At 45.9% G+C, this 15,520-nt stretch overlaps 1 protein-coding gene across 1 annotated transcript in view; it reads right to left on the bottom strand.

Annotated features, from left to right (window-relative positions):
• Nucleotides 1-3,108: 3,108 nt before the first annotated feature.
• LOC126213279 (uncharacterized) overlaps nucleotides 3,109-15,520 on the bottom strand; it is a 120,107-nt gene continuing 107,695 nt past the window's right edge. The window contains exon 2 of the mRNA XM_049940941.1: nucleotides 3,109-5,892. Coding sequence (XP_049796898.1) covers nucleotides 5,448-5,891 — 444 coding nt within the window. The 5' untranslated portion in view covers nucleotide 5,892 and the 3' untranslated portion in view covers nucleotides 3,109-5,447. The remainder of the gene's footprint in view (nucleotides 5,893-15,520) is intronic.

Genomic DNA, 15,520 nt, shown 5'->3' with positions numbered 1-15,520 from the left:
GATGTGTCCCATACGTCGCTGCCGGTAAAAGTGAGACACATACGTAACAAATGCTAAATATCTCGAGGAAATGTCTTCTCCAATTTGTAGATAGTACCTACAGTAGTCCAGAAACTGCCGGCCGCGGTAGTCTAGCGGTTCTAGGCGCTCAGTCCGGAGCCGCGCGACTGCTACGGTCGCAGGTTCGAATCCTGCCTCGGGCATGGATGTGTGTGATGTTCTTAGGTTAGTTAGGTTTAAGTAGTTCTAAGTTCTAGGGGACTGATGACCATAGATGTTAAGTCCCATAGTGCTCAGAGCCATTTGAACCATTTGAACCAGCCAGTCCAGAAACTGCTTCATTGCTCACTTCGAAAGAGATAAATGAATTGTCAGTATGACAGCAGTAACTACATAAAGGCTACTATATTGCTGTACACATTATTATTATTATTATTACTATTACTATTCGTGGCATTAATAGCCTGAAGTCTTTCAATTACTGCCAGTTGAGATGTAAAGAGTGCAGCAATCATGTGATTTACGAACAATAAGCATAGTGCACACATGTGAACTTGTTCCATTTTAAATGGGGTTGCAGCGTGCACGTCGAGCAAGTGTCGCAACAGAGAGGAGCATTGCAGGGGAAGCGTGTTTTGTAACAAGCCTCTGCCCTCACTGAGGGTAGCTAGCTTTCTTATGTGTGAAGGAAGGGTAGGTATCACTTGCGATGCACGACGAATTCCTTCGTCATTCATTCTAACACACACACACACACACACACACACACACACACACACACACACACACGCACACCTTTGAGTACACCAACTGGTGGGCGACTGTGTCAACGCCCCCAACACAGACGTCCAGTTGAGTAGCCAGGTGTTTGAATGCGATCCGTGGATCACCTCGAATGAGAGTGTCCACACGTTCCGGCGTTGTAGGAGTCACAGCCATGTGCGGTGGGATGGCAAGGGGGAGAACGGACTGGTTTGTGCGACCCTGACAGACGTCTCGCCCAACGACTCGCCGTGCTTTTGTTCACTGCCAGTTCTCTGTAGACATTCAGCAAGCTCCTACGAATGAGAGTGTCCACACGTTCCGGCGTTGTAGGAGTCACAGCCGTGTGCGGTGGGATGGCAAGGGGGAGAACGGACTGGTTTGTGCGACCCTGACACACGACTCGCCCAACGACTCGCCGTGCTTTTGTTCACTGCCAGTTCTCTGTAGACATTCAGCAAGCTCCTACGAATGAGAGTGTCCACACGTTCCGGCGTTGTAGGAGTCACAGCCGTGTGCGGCGGGATGGCAAGGGGGAGAACGGACTGGTTTGTGCGACCCTGACACACGACTCGCCCAACGACTCGCCGTGCTTTTGTTCACTGCCAGTTCTCTGTAGACATTCAGCAAGCTCCTACGAATACCTACGACGCTCTGGTTTTCCGCCAAAAGAAACTCAGTGTCAGCTCTCTGCCTAGAGTACACCTATGCTACAGACGCCATTTTGAAGTCCTAGAAAACAAAATGAGCTGCTTTACTTATTGAACGCCCTCGTACTTTCGTGTCGCTGCCAAGTTTTACTTAAAATAGTTCACGAATTCATTAAACAAAAATGGACAGCATATTCTGTAGCCGCACGTGGTAGCCACGTGGTCCGAGGCGCCTTGCCACGGTTCGCGCGGCTTCCCCTGACCCTCGGGTAAGCGTGTGTGTGTTCTCCTTAGCGTAAGTTGATTTAAGTTAGGAAAGCTTAGGGACCAATGACCTCAGCAGTTTGGTCCCATAGGAACTTGCCACATAAAAATTCCATATTCTGCAAATATTGAATTTTAGGAGTTCCGTGTTGAGGACATCACATCTGTGAGGTTGGGTTGTTCTGTGAGATAATGGAAGACATTTGTACGAGAGACGTATGCTCGCAGTACAGAAGGTTCTTCATTCTTAGACGTGGAAATCGGTGACGACTGACAGATTCCTGACCGTTACATGAAGGAGCAGATGCTGGAAAATCACTATGAACAACTTTGCTACTCATGATTCCCATCCGTGTGGCATTCCTCAGGCCGAGCTCTCGTTTCATATTGAGGTGCCTTGGTAGACTGCAAATTGTATTGTAATATTGGCTGGTTGATTGATTTGGGGCCGGCAGTGGTAGTACTTCAGTCCGGAACCATGCGGCTGCTACGGTCGCAGTTGGATCCTGCCTCGGACATGGTTCAAACGGCTCTGAGCACTGTGGGACTTAACTTCTAAGGTCATCAGTCTTCTAGAACTTAGAACTACTTAAACCTAACTAACCTAAGGACATCACACACAGCCATGCCCGAGGCAGGATTCGAACCTGCGACCGCAGCGGTCGCGCGGTTCCAGACTGTAGCGCCTTTAACCGCTTGGCCACCACGCCTCGGACATGTATGTGTGTGATGTCCTTAGGTTAGTTATGTTTAAGTAGTTCTAAGTCCTAGGGGACTGATGACCTCCCGTAGTGCCCAGAGCCATTTGAACCATTTGATTGGTTTCGGGGGTACCAAACAGCGAGGTCATCAGTCTCATCAGATTAGGGAAGGATGAGAAACCAACCATCCCGGCATTTGAATAAAGCGATTTTGGGAAATCACGGAAAACCTAACTCAGGATGGCCTGACACGGATTCGAACCGTAGACCTCCGAATGCGATTCCAGTATGCTAACCACTGCACGACCTCGCTCGTTGTAATATTGGCCTCCCTGTCATTACAGTCTGTTTCACTGAAACTCGAATTGCCGTAAACTGTCTGAAATTACTTTCTGAAACTTACGTGAAATCATACTAAACCGTAATTCAGAACTAACTCCCTCATGGTAAATCACACTAATTTTCGTCTTCTTCTAATCTCTGCTAAACACTGTTAATTAACTTATTTCCCAGTCGTAATATGTAAAAATATATTGTGTTACTGCCTGCATCTTTTTGAGGTTTGTTTTGGATATTGCACTTAATGCGTAGAAAGTGCTCTTTTTGTTGTACTCGTACAATTCGTGTACCAGTAGCTTTGTACATTAGTGTTGCTTTATTGTTCATTCTAGAAATAATTACTTTAACATTTCATGGATGGCTCTTATAGGATCTAAATAAATCAACTTACACTTGTTTTAGATATTTTATTGAACGCTGTAATGGGATGTGTACAGTGATTTTTGAAAATGTTATTTGTAACTTACTGACAATGATGCACAAACTAGTTTTATTTAACTGTTACTAAGAGTAAAAACCACTTCTGACTGCCTATCAGAAGCTGAACATCAGTGAGAGAAACTCACAGTCTCGTACGAGACTTCAAACTACAATGGCCATCATCCTTGTCTCTGTGACTATTATGGGAATCGGTTGAGAAAAATTTATTTGTTTCACCAGTATTGTGCAGTTATTTGTCAATCTGTATTTCACGAAACTATAAAACAAAACCTCTTATGGCACAACGAGCAAGAGACAGGTTTCCGACAAGCTGCTCTTCTAGCAAATTATAAATGTCGGTTTTAGAATTTACACTCCAAGAGAAAATCCGAATGAGTCGGAACACGGCAATTACGATGTAAGTGTACAGGCAAACAAACAAAGCTACAATTTTAGAAACATTGGATGATTTATTCAACAGAAAGCACTCAACAAATTGAGGAATTCAATCTCTGACCCTTATGCACTGAGTTATTCAGCTTGCGATGGATTGATTACGTTACTGGATGTGCTCCTGAGGGATGTCGTGAAAAGCTGCTCGCATATCGGCCAAAGCTGGACTAACGAGGTCTTGACTTGTTCAGTGTGTGAAGGACTTTCTCGTGAAAATATCATCCAGTTTTGCGGTACATCCAATCATTAGTGTGTACGCATATGTACATCACTTCTACCGATTTCCGTCCCATTCGGATAATTTCTTCGTGGCATGTCTATTTTTCCTGTTTTAGAGTGTATTTTCTTCATATTAGGGTACAGTATGGGGTGCCATACAACTGACAAGGGAACCTCCCTATCGCACCCCCCTCAGATTTAGTTGTAGGTTGGCACAGTGGATAGGCCTTGAAAAACTGAACACAGATCAATCGAGAAAAGAGGAAGAAGTTGTGTGGAACTATGAAAAAAATAAGCAAAATATACAAACTGGGTAGTCCATGCGCAAGATAGGCAACATCAAGGAGAATGTGAGCTCAGGAGCTCCGTGGTCCCGTGGTTAGCGTGAGCAGCTACGGAGCGAGAGGTTCTTGATTAAAGTCTACCCTCGAGTGAAAAGTTTAATTCTTTATTTTCAGACAATTATCAAAGTTCAGGCACTCACACATAATCAACTTCGCTCTCCAAAATTCCAGGACATGTTCAGATTTGCTTGGACATATGCAGGATTTGACGGTCTACACACGGAAAAATTTGAAAACGTTAAAAACATATATTTTGACCGAGCACAGGGATAACTGTGCGACTGTGAAACTGTTGCATTCTTTTGTTACAGTTTATGTGACAAACTATTATGTTTTCATCACACTTTTGGGAGTGATTATCACATCCACAAGAAAACCTAATTCGGGCAAGGTAGAAGAATCTTTTTACCCATTCGCCAAGTGTACAAGTTAGGTGGGTCAACAAAATATTCCTGTCATGTGACGCACTGCCGTCACCAGTGTCTTATAGAATATATCAGACGTGTTTTCCTGTGGAGGAATCGGTTGACCTATGACCTTGCGATCAAATGTTTTCGGTTCCCATTGGAGAGGCACGTCCTTTCGTCTACTAGTCGCACGGTTTTGCGGTGCGGTCGCAAAACACAGACACTAAACTTATTACAGTGAACAGAGACGTTAATGAACGAACGGACAGATCGTAACTTTGCGAAAATAAAGAAAGTAAAATTTTCACTCGAGGGAAGACTTGAACTGATGACCTCTCGTTCCACAGGTGCTCACGCTAACCACGAGACCACGGAGCTCCCGAGCTCCCATTCTCCTTGATGTTGCCTATCTTGCGCATGGACTACCCAGTTTGTATACTTTGCTTATTTTTTTCATAGTTCCACACAACTTCTTCCTCTTTTCTCGATTGATCTGTGTTCAGTTTTTCAAGGCCTATCCACTCTGCGAACTTGGAACTAAATCTGAGGGGGGTGCGATGGGGAGGTTCCCTTGTGAGTAAATCGACCTTCCCCTGCAGTGGTGTGGCGCTCTTTGCATTGTTTGTAGCAAGAGAAGCTCCGCATCGACAAAAAATTTTCGCATAGCACGAATCGCAACTGGAGCCTCAGGTACAAACACCTGTGTGTCAGCTGAAAACTTGCAGAGTAATGTGGAGATTTGTTCCATATAATGCTGGATCGTCAATATAAAGGTCGCTTTCCAGGAGAGATGTACATCCCAGAGGTCTACCAAAACGTTACAAAGTGGCCTCATTGATGTCACAGCCATACGTCGCGTCTCGGAGGTACCGGCAAGTGGACGGGCCGTCACGCCTCGGCGGCAGGGAGCACGGTGGTCTCGTCGACGATCACCTTGCTAGCCTCGTCGACGATCACTTTGGTGCGCTCGTCGACGATCATTTTGGTGGGCTCGTCGACGATCACTTTGGTGGCCTCGTCGAAGATCACTTTGATGGGCTCGTCGAAGATCACTTTGGTGGGCTCGTCGACGATCACTTCAGTGGAATCGTCGACGATCACTTTGGGCTTGCGGCGCCACCACAGGAAGAAGATGCCGATGGCGAAGAGCACCCACAGCGCCAGCACTCCCACCACGTAGAGCGGCGTGCGGTAGTAGTCGCTCTGCTCCGTATTGGGTATCTCCTTCCACAGCAGCGGGCAGCAGACGAAGCACATGAGGATGATGACCACGCCCGCCACCAACGGCAGCGCCACCATCGCCACGATCAGCCGCCACCAGCACACGTGCATCCTGCAGACAGCCCGACACATGGTTAGCACCTTGTCAAACAATGTCAGCTGAGAAACTTCCTGGCAGATTAAAACTGTGTGCCCGACCGAGACTCGAACTCGGGACCTTTGCCTTTCGCGGGCAAGTGGTCTACCAACTGAGCTACCGAAGCATGACTCACGCCCGGTACTCACAGCTTTACTTCTGCCAGTATCTCGTCTCCTACCTTCCAGGTTCGCAGGAGAGCTTCTGTAAAGTTTGGAAGGTAGGAGACGAGATACTGGCAGAAATAAAGCTGTGAGTACCGGGCGTGAGTCGTGCTTCGGTAGCTCAGTTGGTAGAGCACTTGCCCGCGAAAGGCAAAGGTCCCGAGTTCGAGTCTCGGTCGGGCTCACAGTTTTAATCTGCCAGGAAGTTTCATATCAGCGCACACTCCGCTGCAGAGTGAAAATCTCATTCTGGAAACATCCCCCCAGGCTGTGGCTAAGCCATGTCTCCGCTATATCCTTTCTTTCAGGAGTGCTAGTTCTGCATGGTTCGCAGGAGAGCTTCTGTAAAGTTTGGAAGGTAGGAGACGACTGGCAGAAGTAAAGCTGTGAGTACCGGGCGTGAGTCGTGCTTCGGTAGCTCAGTTGGTAGAGCACTTGCCCGCGAAAGGCAAAGGTCCCGAGTTCGAGTCTCGGTCGGGCTCACAGTTTTAATCTGCCAGGAAGTTTCATATCAGCGCACACTCCGCTGCAGAGTGAAAATCTCATTCTGGAAACATCCCCCAGGCTGTGGCTAAGCCATGTCTCCGCAATATCCTTTCTATCAGGAGTGCTAGTTCTGCAAGTTTCGCAGGAGAGCTTCTGTAAAGTTTGGAAGGTAGGAGACGAGATACTGGCAGAAGTAAAGCTGTGAGTACCGGGCGTGAGTCGTGCTTCGGTAGCTCAGTTGGTAGAGCACTTGCCCGCGAAAGGCAAAGGTCCCGAGTTCGAGTCTCGGTCGGGCACACAGTTTTAATCTGCCAGGAAGTTTCATATCAGCGCACACTCCGCTGCAGAGTGAAAATCTCATAATGTCAGCTAACTACATAGAGGTTTCATGTACACTGATGAGCCGAAACATTATCACCACCTGCTTAATAGCTTGTTTGTCTGTATCTGGTACGAAATGCTCCAAGGATTCCGCCTGGAGGTATGTGGCATTACATGTCTATGCATAGGTCACATACACACATCAATAAAAGTTTTGCATCACCTCGGTTCGAGAGTTCAGGAACCTGTACAGAATTTTTGGTATAGAGATCAACATGAACATCATTTTTATCACTCATGAAAACTTCACATTACATGTTGTACCATCATACAGCGAGACCTCCAGATTGCTGTACACATCTGTACCTCTGATACCCAGTAGCACGTCCTCTTGCATTGATGCGTGCCTGTCTCCTTGTGGCATACTATCCACTACTTCATCAAGGAACTGTTGGCCCAGATTGTCCCACTTCTCAAGGGCGCTTCGGTGTACTTGCCTCAGAGACGTTGGTGGGTCACATCATAAACAGCCCATTGAATCTATCCCGGGCATGTTCGATAGGGTTCATGTCTGCAGAACATGCTGGCCACTCTGGTCGAGCACCAGAGGCGTACATCGGCCCCACATAATGCGACCCCAAAACATCAGGGAACCGGCTGGCTGGAGTAGCTGTGCGGTTCTAGGCGCTGCAGTCTGGAACCGAGGGACCGCTGCGGTCGCAGGTTCAAATCCTGCCTCGGGCGTGGATGTGTGTGCTGTCCTTAGGTTAGTTAGGTTTAAGTAGTTCTAAGTTCTAGGCGACTGATGACCTCAGAAGTTAAGTCGCATAGTGCTCAGAGCCATTTGAACCATTTGAACCATCAGGGAACCTCCACCTTGCTGCACTCGCTGGACAGTGAGTCTAAGGCGTTCAGCCTGGCCAGGTTGTCTCCAAACACGTCTCCGACGATTGTCTGGTTGAAGGCATATGCAACACCCATCAGTGAAGAGAACGTCATGCCAGTCCTGAGCAGTCCATTCGACATGTTGCTGGGCCCATCTGTATCGCGCTGCACGGTGTTGTGGTTGCAAAGATGGACCTCGCCGTGGATGTCGGGAGTGAAGTTACACATCATGCAGCCTATTGCACATAGTCTGAGTCATAAAACGACATCCTGTGGCTGCACGAAAAGCATTATTCAACATGGTGGCGTTGCTGTCAGGGTTCCTAATAATCCGTAGGTAACACTCATCCATTCTAGTAGTAGCCCTCGGGCGTCCTGAGCGAGGCATGTCATCGACGTCGACGTCCAAACAACTTCGCATTGGCTCACTCCAAGACGCCTGGACACTTGTTGGGAGCTCTCCCTGGGACAAAGTAACAATGCGGACGCGACGGAACCGCGGTATTGACTGTCTAGGCACGGTTGAACTACAAACACGAGCCGTGTACCTCCTTGCTGGTGGAATGACTGGAACTGATCGGCTGTCAGACCCCCTCCACATAACAGGTGCTGCTCATGCACGGTTGTTTACGTCTTTGGGCGGCTTTAGTGATACCTCTGAACAGTCAAAGGGACTGTGTCTGTGATACAATATCCACAGTCGACGTCTATCTTCAGGAGTCTGGTAACTGGGGTGATGCAAAACTTTTTTTTTGTGTGTAATTCGCATAAATAATGGAACGCTGTTTTGCATACGCGGTGATGGCGCAGCGCTCGATAGCGACCGAGATGGGTGACATAGTACCAGGCGAATCTGGTCGCAGAGACGTCAACATGACTTCACTGTAATGTTCCTCAAACCATTAAGGGGCTCCGGAAAGGCTCAAAATCATGAAAAGTTCAATTTTTACTTTTTTGCGTTTCCTGAATCTGCAGACTATTACCTTTTAATAGATATATAATTTATTCAATTCCGAAGACTACAACTATTTTTAAATTTTTTTTTGAAATGTGTTCTACATGGGCGTGACCCACTGTGGCGCTGTTAAACTGCTGTCAAATGGTGTTATTATTAACGTCCGTGTTCATCAGGTACATTTTAGTGATGTGAGATAAAGTATGTGTTGTGGCTAACCTGTGATGGTTCAGTATATATCGCTGGTGTGATTGTCGATTGTTTCATGTTTATTTACTCTGTCGTTATCTCGAAAATATTCGTAATTAATTCTGTTTCTTGAGTCTCTGTTTTGTTGAAGTATAATAATGAGTAAAAGTAAAGTTATTAGAAATCCTCTGAAGGCTTTTAAGAAAAGGAGAAATGTTGGAAAGCCAAAGGTATGTGTTATTACTGTAAACAATAAAGACGATAACCAAGTGAGTGAACCTAACCTCTCAAGTACACCTGCCCATAGCAGTCAAAGTGGGAAAGAAAATACTTCACAGAAGAAGCTTGGTTCAATGAGTGAAAACTATGAATGTTTTATGGGCGAATCGGATGTGAATGAAATATTTGATATGTCGGTTCTCAAAGGAATTTTTTCAAACTGTGTAAGATGTATTCATTGTAGTGAAGTTGGTCTGGAACTCTCCATAATAAAGCACGTAGGACTTGCTAGTGAAATACAACTGAAATGTGGTAAGTGTTCATACATGACCACCTTTTGGAACAGTGTTGCAGTAACTGCAACTGAAGAAAATGGTAGCAAAATCTACGAACACAACAACGAGCGATGCTTGCTTTAGACAAGGAACGCCTTCGGGCTGCAGACAGGGCTGTAAAGAGTCTAGAAATACAAGCAAGAGTAAGCAGGAGGAGGAACAAGAGGAAGCTGGAGGAGGAGTTTGCAGAGGATGAAGATAATCCATCCTATGGACCTGGAATGCACTAAAAAGTTAATCCAATCTTTGTCGCTCGATTCCCAAAACTTTTATTTTCTCATACTAATTACATGTTTTCTAGGGATCTTCCAAACATATTTGTTTCAAACTTTCAGTAAATGTTACACAGTACCTTCTGCATAATTTAACACAGCCTTCTTCCAAAAAAAACTGTATATTTTTGAATATATAAATAAAAAATTGCAAAAAGTTGTGAATTTTGATAACAATTTAAAAAAATCATCTTTAATAACTGAACTAAAATTTTGTAAAATCCCTGTGTTAAGTTGTAGCCCATATTCCAATAAATAATCTGTAAAAAGTTCAACTTCCTACCTCAAGTACTTTGTGAGGAAAGATGTAATTTATAAGCGTTATTTTAACATTGCAAGTATAGGGCGTTCCGGAGCCCCTTAAAGTACAGTTCTGGCTCGAAGACAAGGACAGTTATACTGCTGGGAGACGATGTCACTGTCAGAGCATGAAGGGATGCACGTAGTTCGCAGCTGGAAGCGTCTCTTCGATTGCTACTACAGATCCCCTTCAAGCGCACGAGAATGCCTCCCACAGCGTCTGTGGCGCGCTTCTCGTTTCGAGCCGCCGTTCACGTCGATGACGACATTTGTGGAGGTGACCACCGACCTACTGTAGCAAAACTGTGATTCGTCCGAAGAGCTGACACGTTCCCATTGATCGACGGTCGAATCCTGATTGTCCCCTGCCCACTTCGGTCGTCACTGACGGTGTAGTGGCGTCAACATGAATGGGTGTTCTACTGAGGAGCTCCATGTTCAACAGCCTACAATGAACAGTGTGCTCCAACCACTGTGCGTGCACTAGCATTGCGCTCTGTCGGCAGAGGTACCAGAGATCACCATCCATCCAACTATACAGAGTAGACAGGCCTCTAAACTCCATGTTCTGTTGGTTGGTTGCTTGGGGAAGGAGACCAGACAGCGTGGTCATCGGTCTCATCGGATTAGGGAAGGATGGGGAACGAAGTCGGCCGTGCCCTTTCAGAGGAACCATCCCGGCATTTGCCTGGAGTGATTTAGGGAAATCACGGAAAACCTAAATCAGGATGGCCGGACACGGGATTGAACCGTCGTCCTCCCGAATGCGAGTCCAGTGTCTAACCACTGCGCCACCTCGCTCGGTCCATGTTCTGTGAAGAGTCGTGAACATCCAACCATTTGACGCCTAGTTTCACTGTCCTTCCACCTCTTTCCTTAGATACGACAGTAGCGCGTGAACATTCGACCAGTTTCGCGACACTCGTTCACAGGCTGTGTGTAATAACATGCAACCCTTTGTCAAAGAGGATTATCCCACTGAATTTCCCCATTTGTAGCCCAAATCTTCACTAGGATGATGCCCCGTTTGTGAGTGCTCCACTTAGGTACTTTTGGTACTGTGTCATGTGACTGCAATGCTACCGTGCGGCATCCAATGTCGTACTGGGCAGTGGTCATACTGTTTTGGCTTATCAGTGTATATATGCAGACTAAAGTTACTAACGAAAATTTGTATGAAGACTGGTAGTCGAACCCAGATTTCCTACTCGCTAGTCTCCTGCTCGCTAGACAGATGTGCTGTATACTACCGACCGAGGTGACGAGTTAGTCAGCACATTGGACATTCGGGAGGACTACAGTCCAAACCTGCGTCCAGCCATCCTGATTTGGGGTTGGGTTGTTATTGTGTACATAGTTCCGCGTAGTCAGCGCGTACACAACTCTCCCACTAGAGCGCGCCCCGCTAAGCACAACAGCGCAGGCGCAGCGCTCGTCCGTCCCCGCACTACGAGATGGCGCTGCCTTAGAGACGGACCAAATTCTGCTTCTGCTGATCCGTGTATTAATGTGTAATGCAGCCAATGAGATTGCTGCTAACGCAGAACCTTTTCTCCTCACGGATCACACTCGCGCAGTGATACCTGAACGCGCGAAGTATTATAACGAGTGTACAGACCTCCGATTAGTCAGTCTGCATTAGTCTGTACCAGTCTATAGTCAAGTTTCAGTCTGCACCTAAGAAGATTATCATATCCTGTACATAGCCATGAAGATAAATGTATAGACACTTTGTCAAGTATCAGAGATATGTGAGAATAAGATTAACATACCAAGACCAAAGGTACTTCAGATTGTCAATTGTAAATAGCATCCAAAATCAAGTTAAGTAAGGTTTATGATTGTTATTATTTTAATAAATGTGTGTGAAAATTAATCAAGTTATGTTTAAAGTTGGTCACCGTCAATCTGCTACTCTAAGTGTGCAAGTGGCATTCCTATCGTCTGACCTAACGGCAGAAGATAAACACGCCACGATAAGACGACGAGACATATTGCTGACACTCGCCTACTTCTTTAGAGCGACAAGTCAAATAATCTGATGGTGTGTGTACCGAAGGTCTTACAGTACACACACCACAGTTGTTCTTGAGGGAAGAGACCAAACTACAAGGTCATCGGTCTCATTGGATTAGGTAAGGAAGTCGGCCATGCTCTTTGAAAGGAACCATCCCGGCATTTGCCTGGAGCGATTTAGGGAAATCACAGAAAACCTAAATCAGGATGGCCGGACGCGGGATTGAACCATCGTCCTCCCGAATGGGAGTCCAGTGTGCTAACAACTGCGCCACCTCGCTCGGTCCTGATTTGGGTTTCCTGTGATTTCCCTAAATCGTTTCAGGCAAATGCTGGAATGGTTCCTTCTCTTATGTGATGGGACCAACGACATCACTGTTTGGTCCCCTCCCTTAAATTAACCAATCACCCAACGCTAAGTACTACGCCACCATGACTTTGCACAACTCCTCAATCCAAATTCCCATTCACGCCTCAGTGCCCTTGAAATTCCCCCTAAACTCGAACAGCAGTTGTGGAAAGCCACTTCGCCATGCTGGCACAGTCGTTACCACATCAGTTCACTCTTCACATACACAGCCCAGATGGTTTTCAAGACTTGAAAACGTCTCTGGAACCACAGAGTTTTATTTGATCTACGTTTCACAAATAACTGCAAAATGCGATGCACAGGACACATACACTACTAGCCATTAAAACTGCTACATCAAGAAGAAATGCAGATGATAAACGGGTATTCATTGGACAACCATATTATACTAGAACTGACATGTGATTACATTTTCACGCGCTTTGGGTGCATAGATCCTGAGAAATCAGTACCCAGAACAAACACCTCTGGTCGCAATAACGGCCTTGATACGCCTGGGCATTGAGTCAAACAGAGCTCGGATGGCGTGTACAGGTACAGCTGCCCATGCAGCTTCAACACGAAGTCACAGTTCATCAAGAGTAGTGACTGGCGTATTGTGACGAGCCAGTTGCTCGGCCACCATTGACCAGACGATTTCAATTAGTGAAAGATGTGGAGAATGTGCTGGCCAGGGCACAGCCGAACATTTTCTGTATCCAGAAAGGCCCGTACAGGACCTGCAACATGCGGCCGTGCATTATCCTGCTGAAATGTAGGGTTTCACAGGGTAGAGCCATGGGTCGAAACACATCTGAAACGTAACGTCCACTGTTCAAAGTGCCGTCAATGCGAACAAAAGGTGACCTAGACGTGTAACCAATGGCACACCATACCATCACGCCGGGTGATACGCCAGTATGGCGATGACGAATACATGCTTCCAACGTGCGTTCACCACGATGTCGCCAAACACGGATGCGACCATCACGATGTTGTAAACAGAACCTGGATTCACCCGAAAAAATGACGTTTTGCCATTCGTGCACCGAGGTTCGTCGTCGAGTACACCATCGCAGGCGCTCCTGTCCGTGATGCAGCGTCAAGGGTAACCACAGCCACGGTCTCCGAGCTGTTAGTTCGTGCTGAAGCAAACGTCGTCGAACTGTTCGTGCAGGTGGTTGTTGTCTTGCAAACGTCCCCATCTGTTGACTCAGGGATCGAGACGTGGCTGCACGATCCGTTACAGCCGTGCGGATAAGATGCCTGTCATCTCGACTGCTAGTGATACGACGCCGTTGGGATCCAGTACGGCGTTCCGTATTACCCTCCGGAACCCACCGCTTCCATATTCTCCTAACAGTCATTGGATCTCGACCAACGCGAGCAGCAATGTCGCGATACGATAAACCGCAATCGCGATAGGCTACAATCCGACCTTTATCAAAGTCGGAAACGTGATGGTACGCATTTCTCCTCCTTACACGAGCCATCACAACAACGTTTCACCAGACAACGCCGGTCAACTGCTGTTTGTGTATGAGAAATCGGTTGTAAACCTTCCTCATGTCAGCACGTTGTAGGTGTCGCCACCGGCGCCAACCTTGTGCGAATGCTCTGAAAAGCTGATCATTTGCATATCACAGCATCTTCTTCCTCTCGGTTAAATTTCGCGTCTGTAGCACGTCATCTCCGTGGTGTAGCAATTTTAATGGCCAGTAGTGTATTATTATGCATACTTAAAAGTCGTTCAATAAATGATCGATATATGTTCTTAAGAAACTTCCTGGCAGATTAAAACTGTGTGCCCGACCGAGACTCGAACTCGGGACCTTTGCCTTTCGCGGGCAAGTGCTCTACCAACTGAGCTACCGAAGCACGACTCACGCCCCCTCTCACAGCTTCACTTCTGCCAGTATCTCGTCTCCTACCTTCCAAACTTTACAGAAGCTCTCCTGCGAGTTGTTCTTAAGAGTTAGAATTTTGTGACAGTAGGCTATGACATGTACTATTTTTCTACGTAGCATGCCCAGGATGTAAGTATACTAGATTTTTATATTTATCAGAAGAAGTGTATTTGAAAAAATTACAAGATACTGTTGATGTAACGGTTGACTATTTTTTCACATAATCGCCAACTTGTTCAATGTACGTGGTTAGCTGTGTCACAAGGTTCTTCGTGCCTTTCTCGATGAAGCCTCCCGCCAACTCCTTGCCCCACTTTCCGATCTCTTTCTGCACCTGCTCATGGACTGAAAATTTAATTCAACTAGTGTGTGCCTTCAGGGAGCTGAAAAAGATAATAATCTGAAGGCGCCTATGTGTTCGTTCCAAATTCAAGTTGCTTGTAACTGTAACCCCTAACCATTTTGTTGAATTGACAGACTTCACATTTGTGAGATTTATCATGTGATCGAAATTTAACGGGTTCCTTTTTTAGCACTCACGTGGATGACTTTATACTTTTGATTACAAAGAGTCAAATGCCACTTTTCGAACCATACACATCGTAAATCATTTTGCTATTGGTTGTGATCTTTTGATGGCTTTACAAGACGATAAATGATCGTCTGCAAACTGTCTAAGAGGGATGCTCAGATTGCCTCTTAAGTGATTTATATGGATTCAGAGCAGCTATAACATTTCCTTTGAGAACGCCAGATATCACAGATGTTGAATTTAATAGAGAAAGACAGAAAATGTTAAGATGCAGGAAATGAAGCAAGCGAAGGGGAATACAGACCCCTAAAAAATGAGATTGTCAGAAAATGGAAAGGTTAAACAGGAATAGCTATAGGTCAAGGCTATATTCACCTCGTCAACAACATATCAGAAAACACCACAACATCAAAGCCGCAAGTTACACACAAAAAACGTGATATATCCTCATTTCCGTTTGTAAATGCATAATAAACAGAAAAATAAAAATTACGTTTTGCTGTTTGCAGATGACAAGTTGTTCTGTATAGCAGACTAGCTACTAATATAAATATCCAATAGCTTCATGTAAGGTATGCGAACTAATGCATACATCCCCTCTTTTGCCAGTTAAGCTATAACTAGAACTTTGGACATAATGTTATAAACAACACACAGTGCATCAGGTCGTTAAT

This window comes from Schistocerca nitens, chromosome 11, assembly GCF_023898315.1.
Source record: "Schistocerca nitens isolate TAMUIC-IGC-003100 chromosome 11, iqSchNite1.1, whole genome shotgun sequence".
In the NCBI taxonomy this organism is placed as follows: Eukaryota; Metazoa; Arthropoda; class Insecta; order Orthoptera; family Acrididae; genus Schistocerca; species Schistocerca nitens.
Note: the sequence above shows the minus strand (reverse complement) of the source record. Positions and strands in the feature narration are given on the sequence as shown.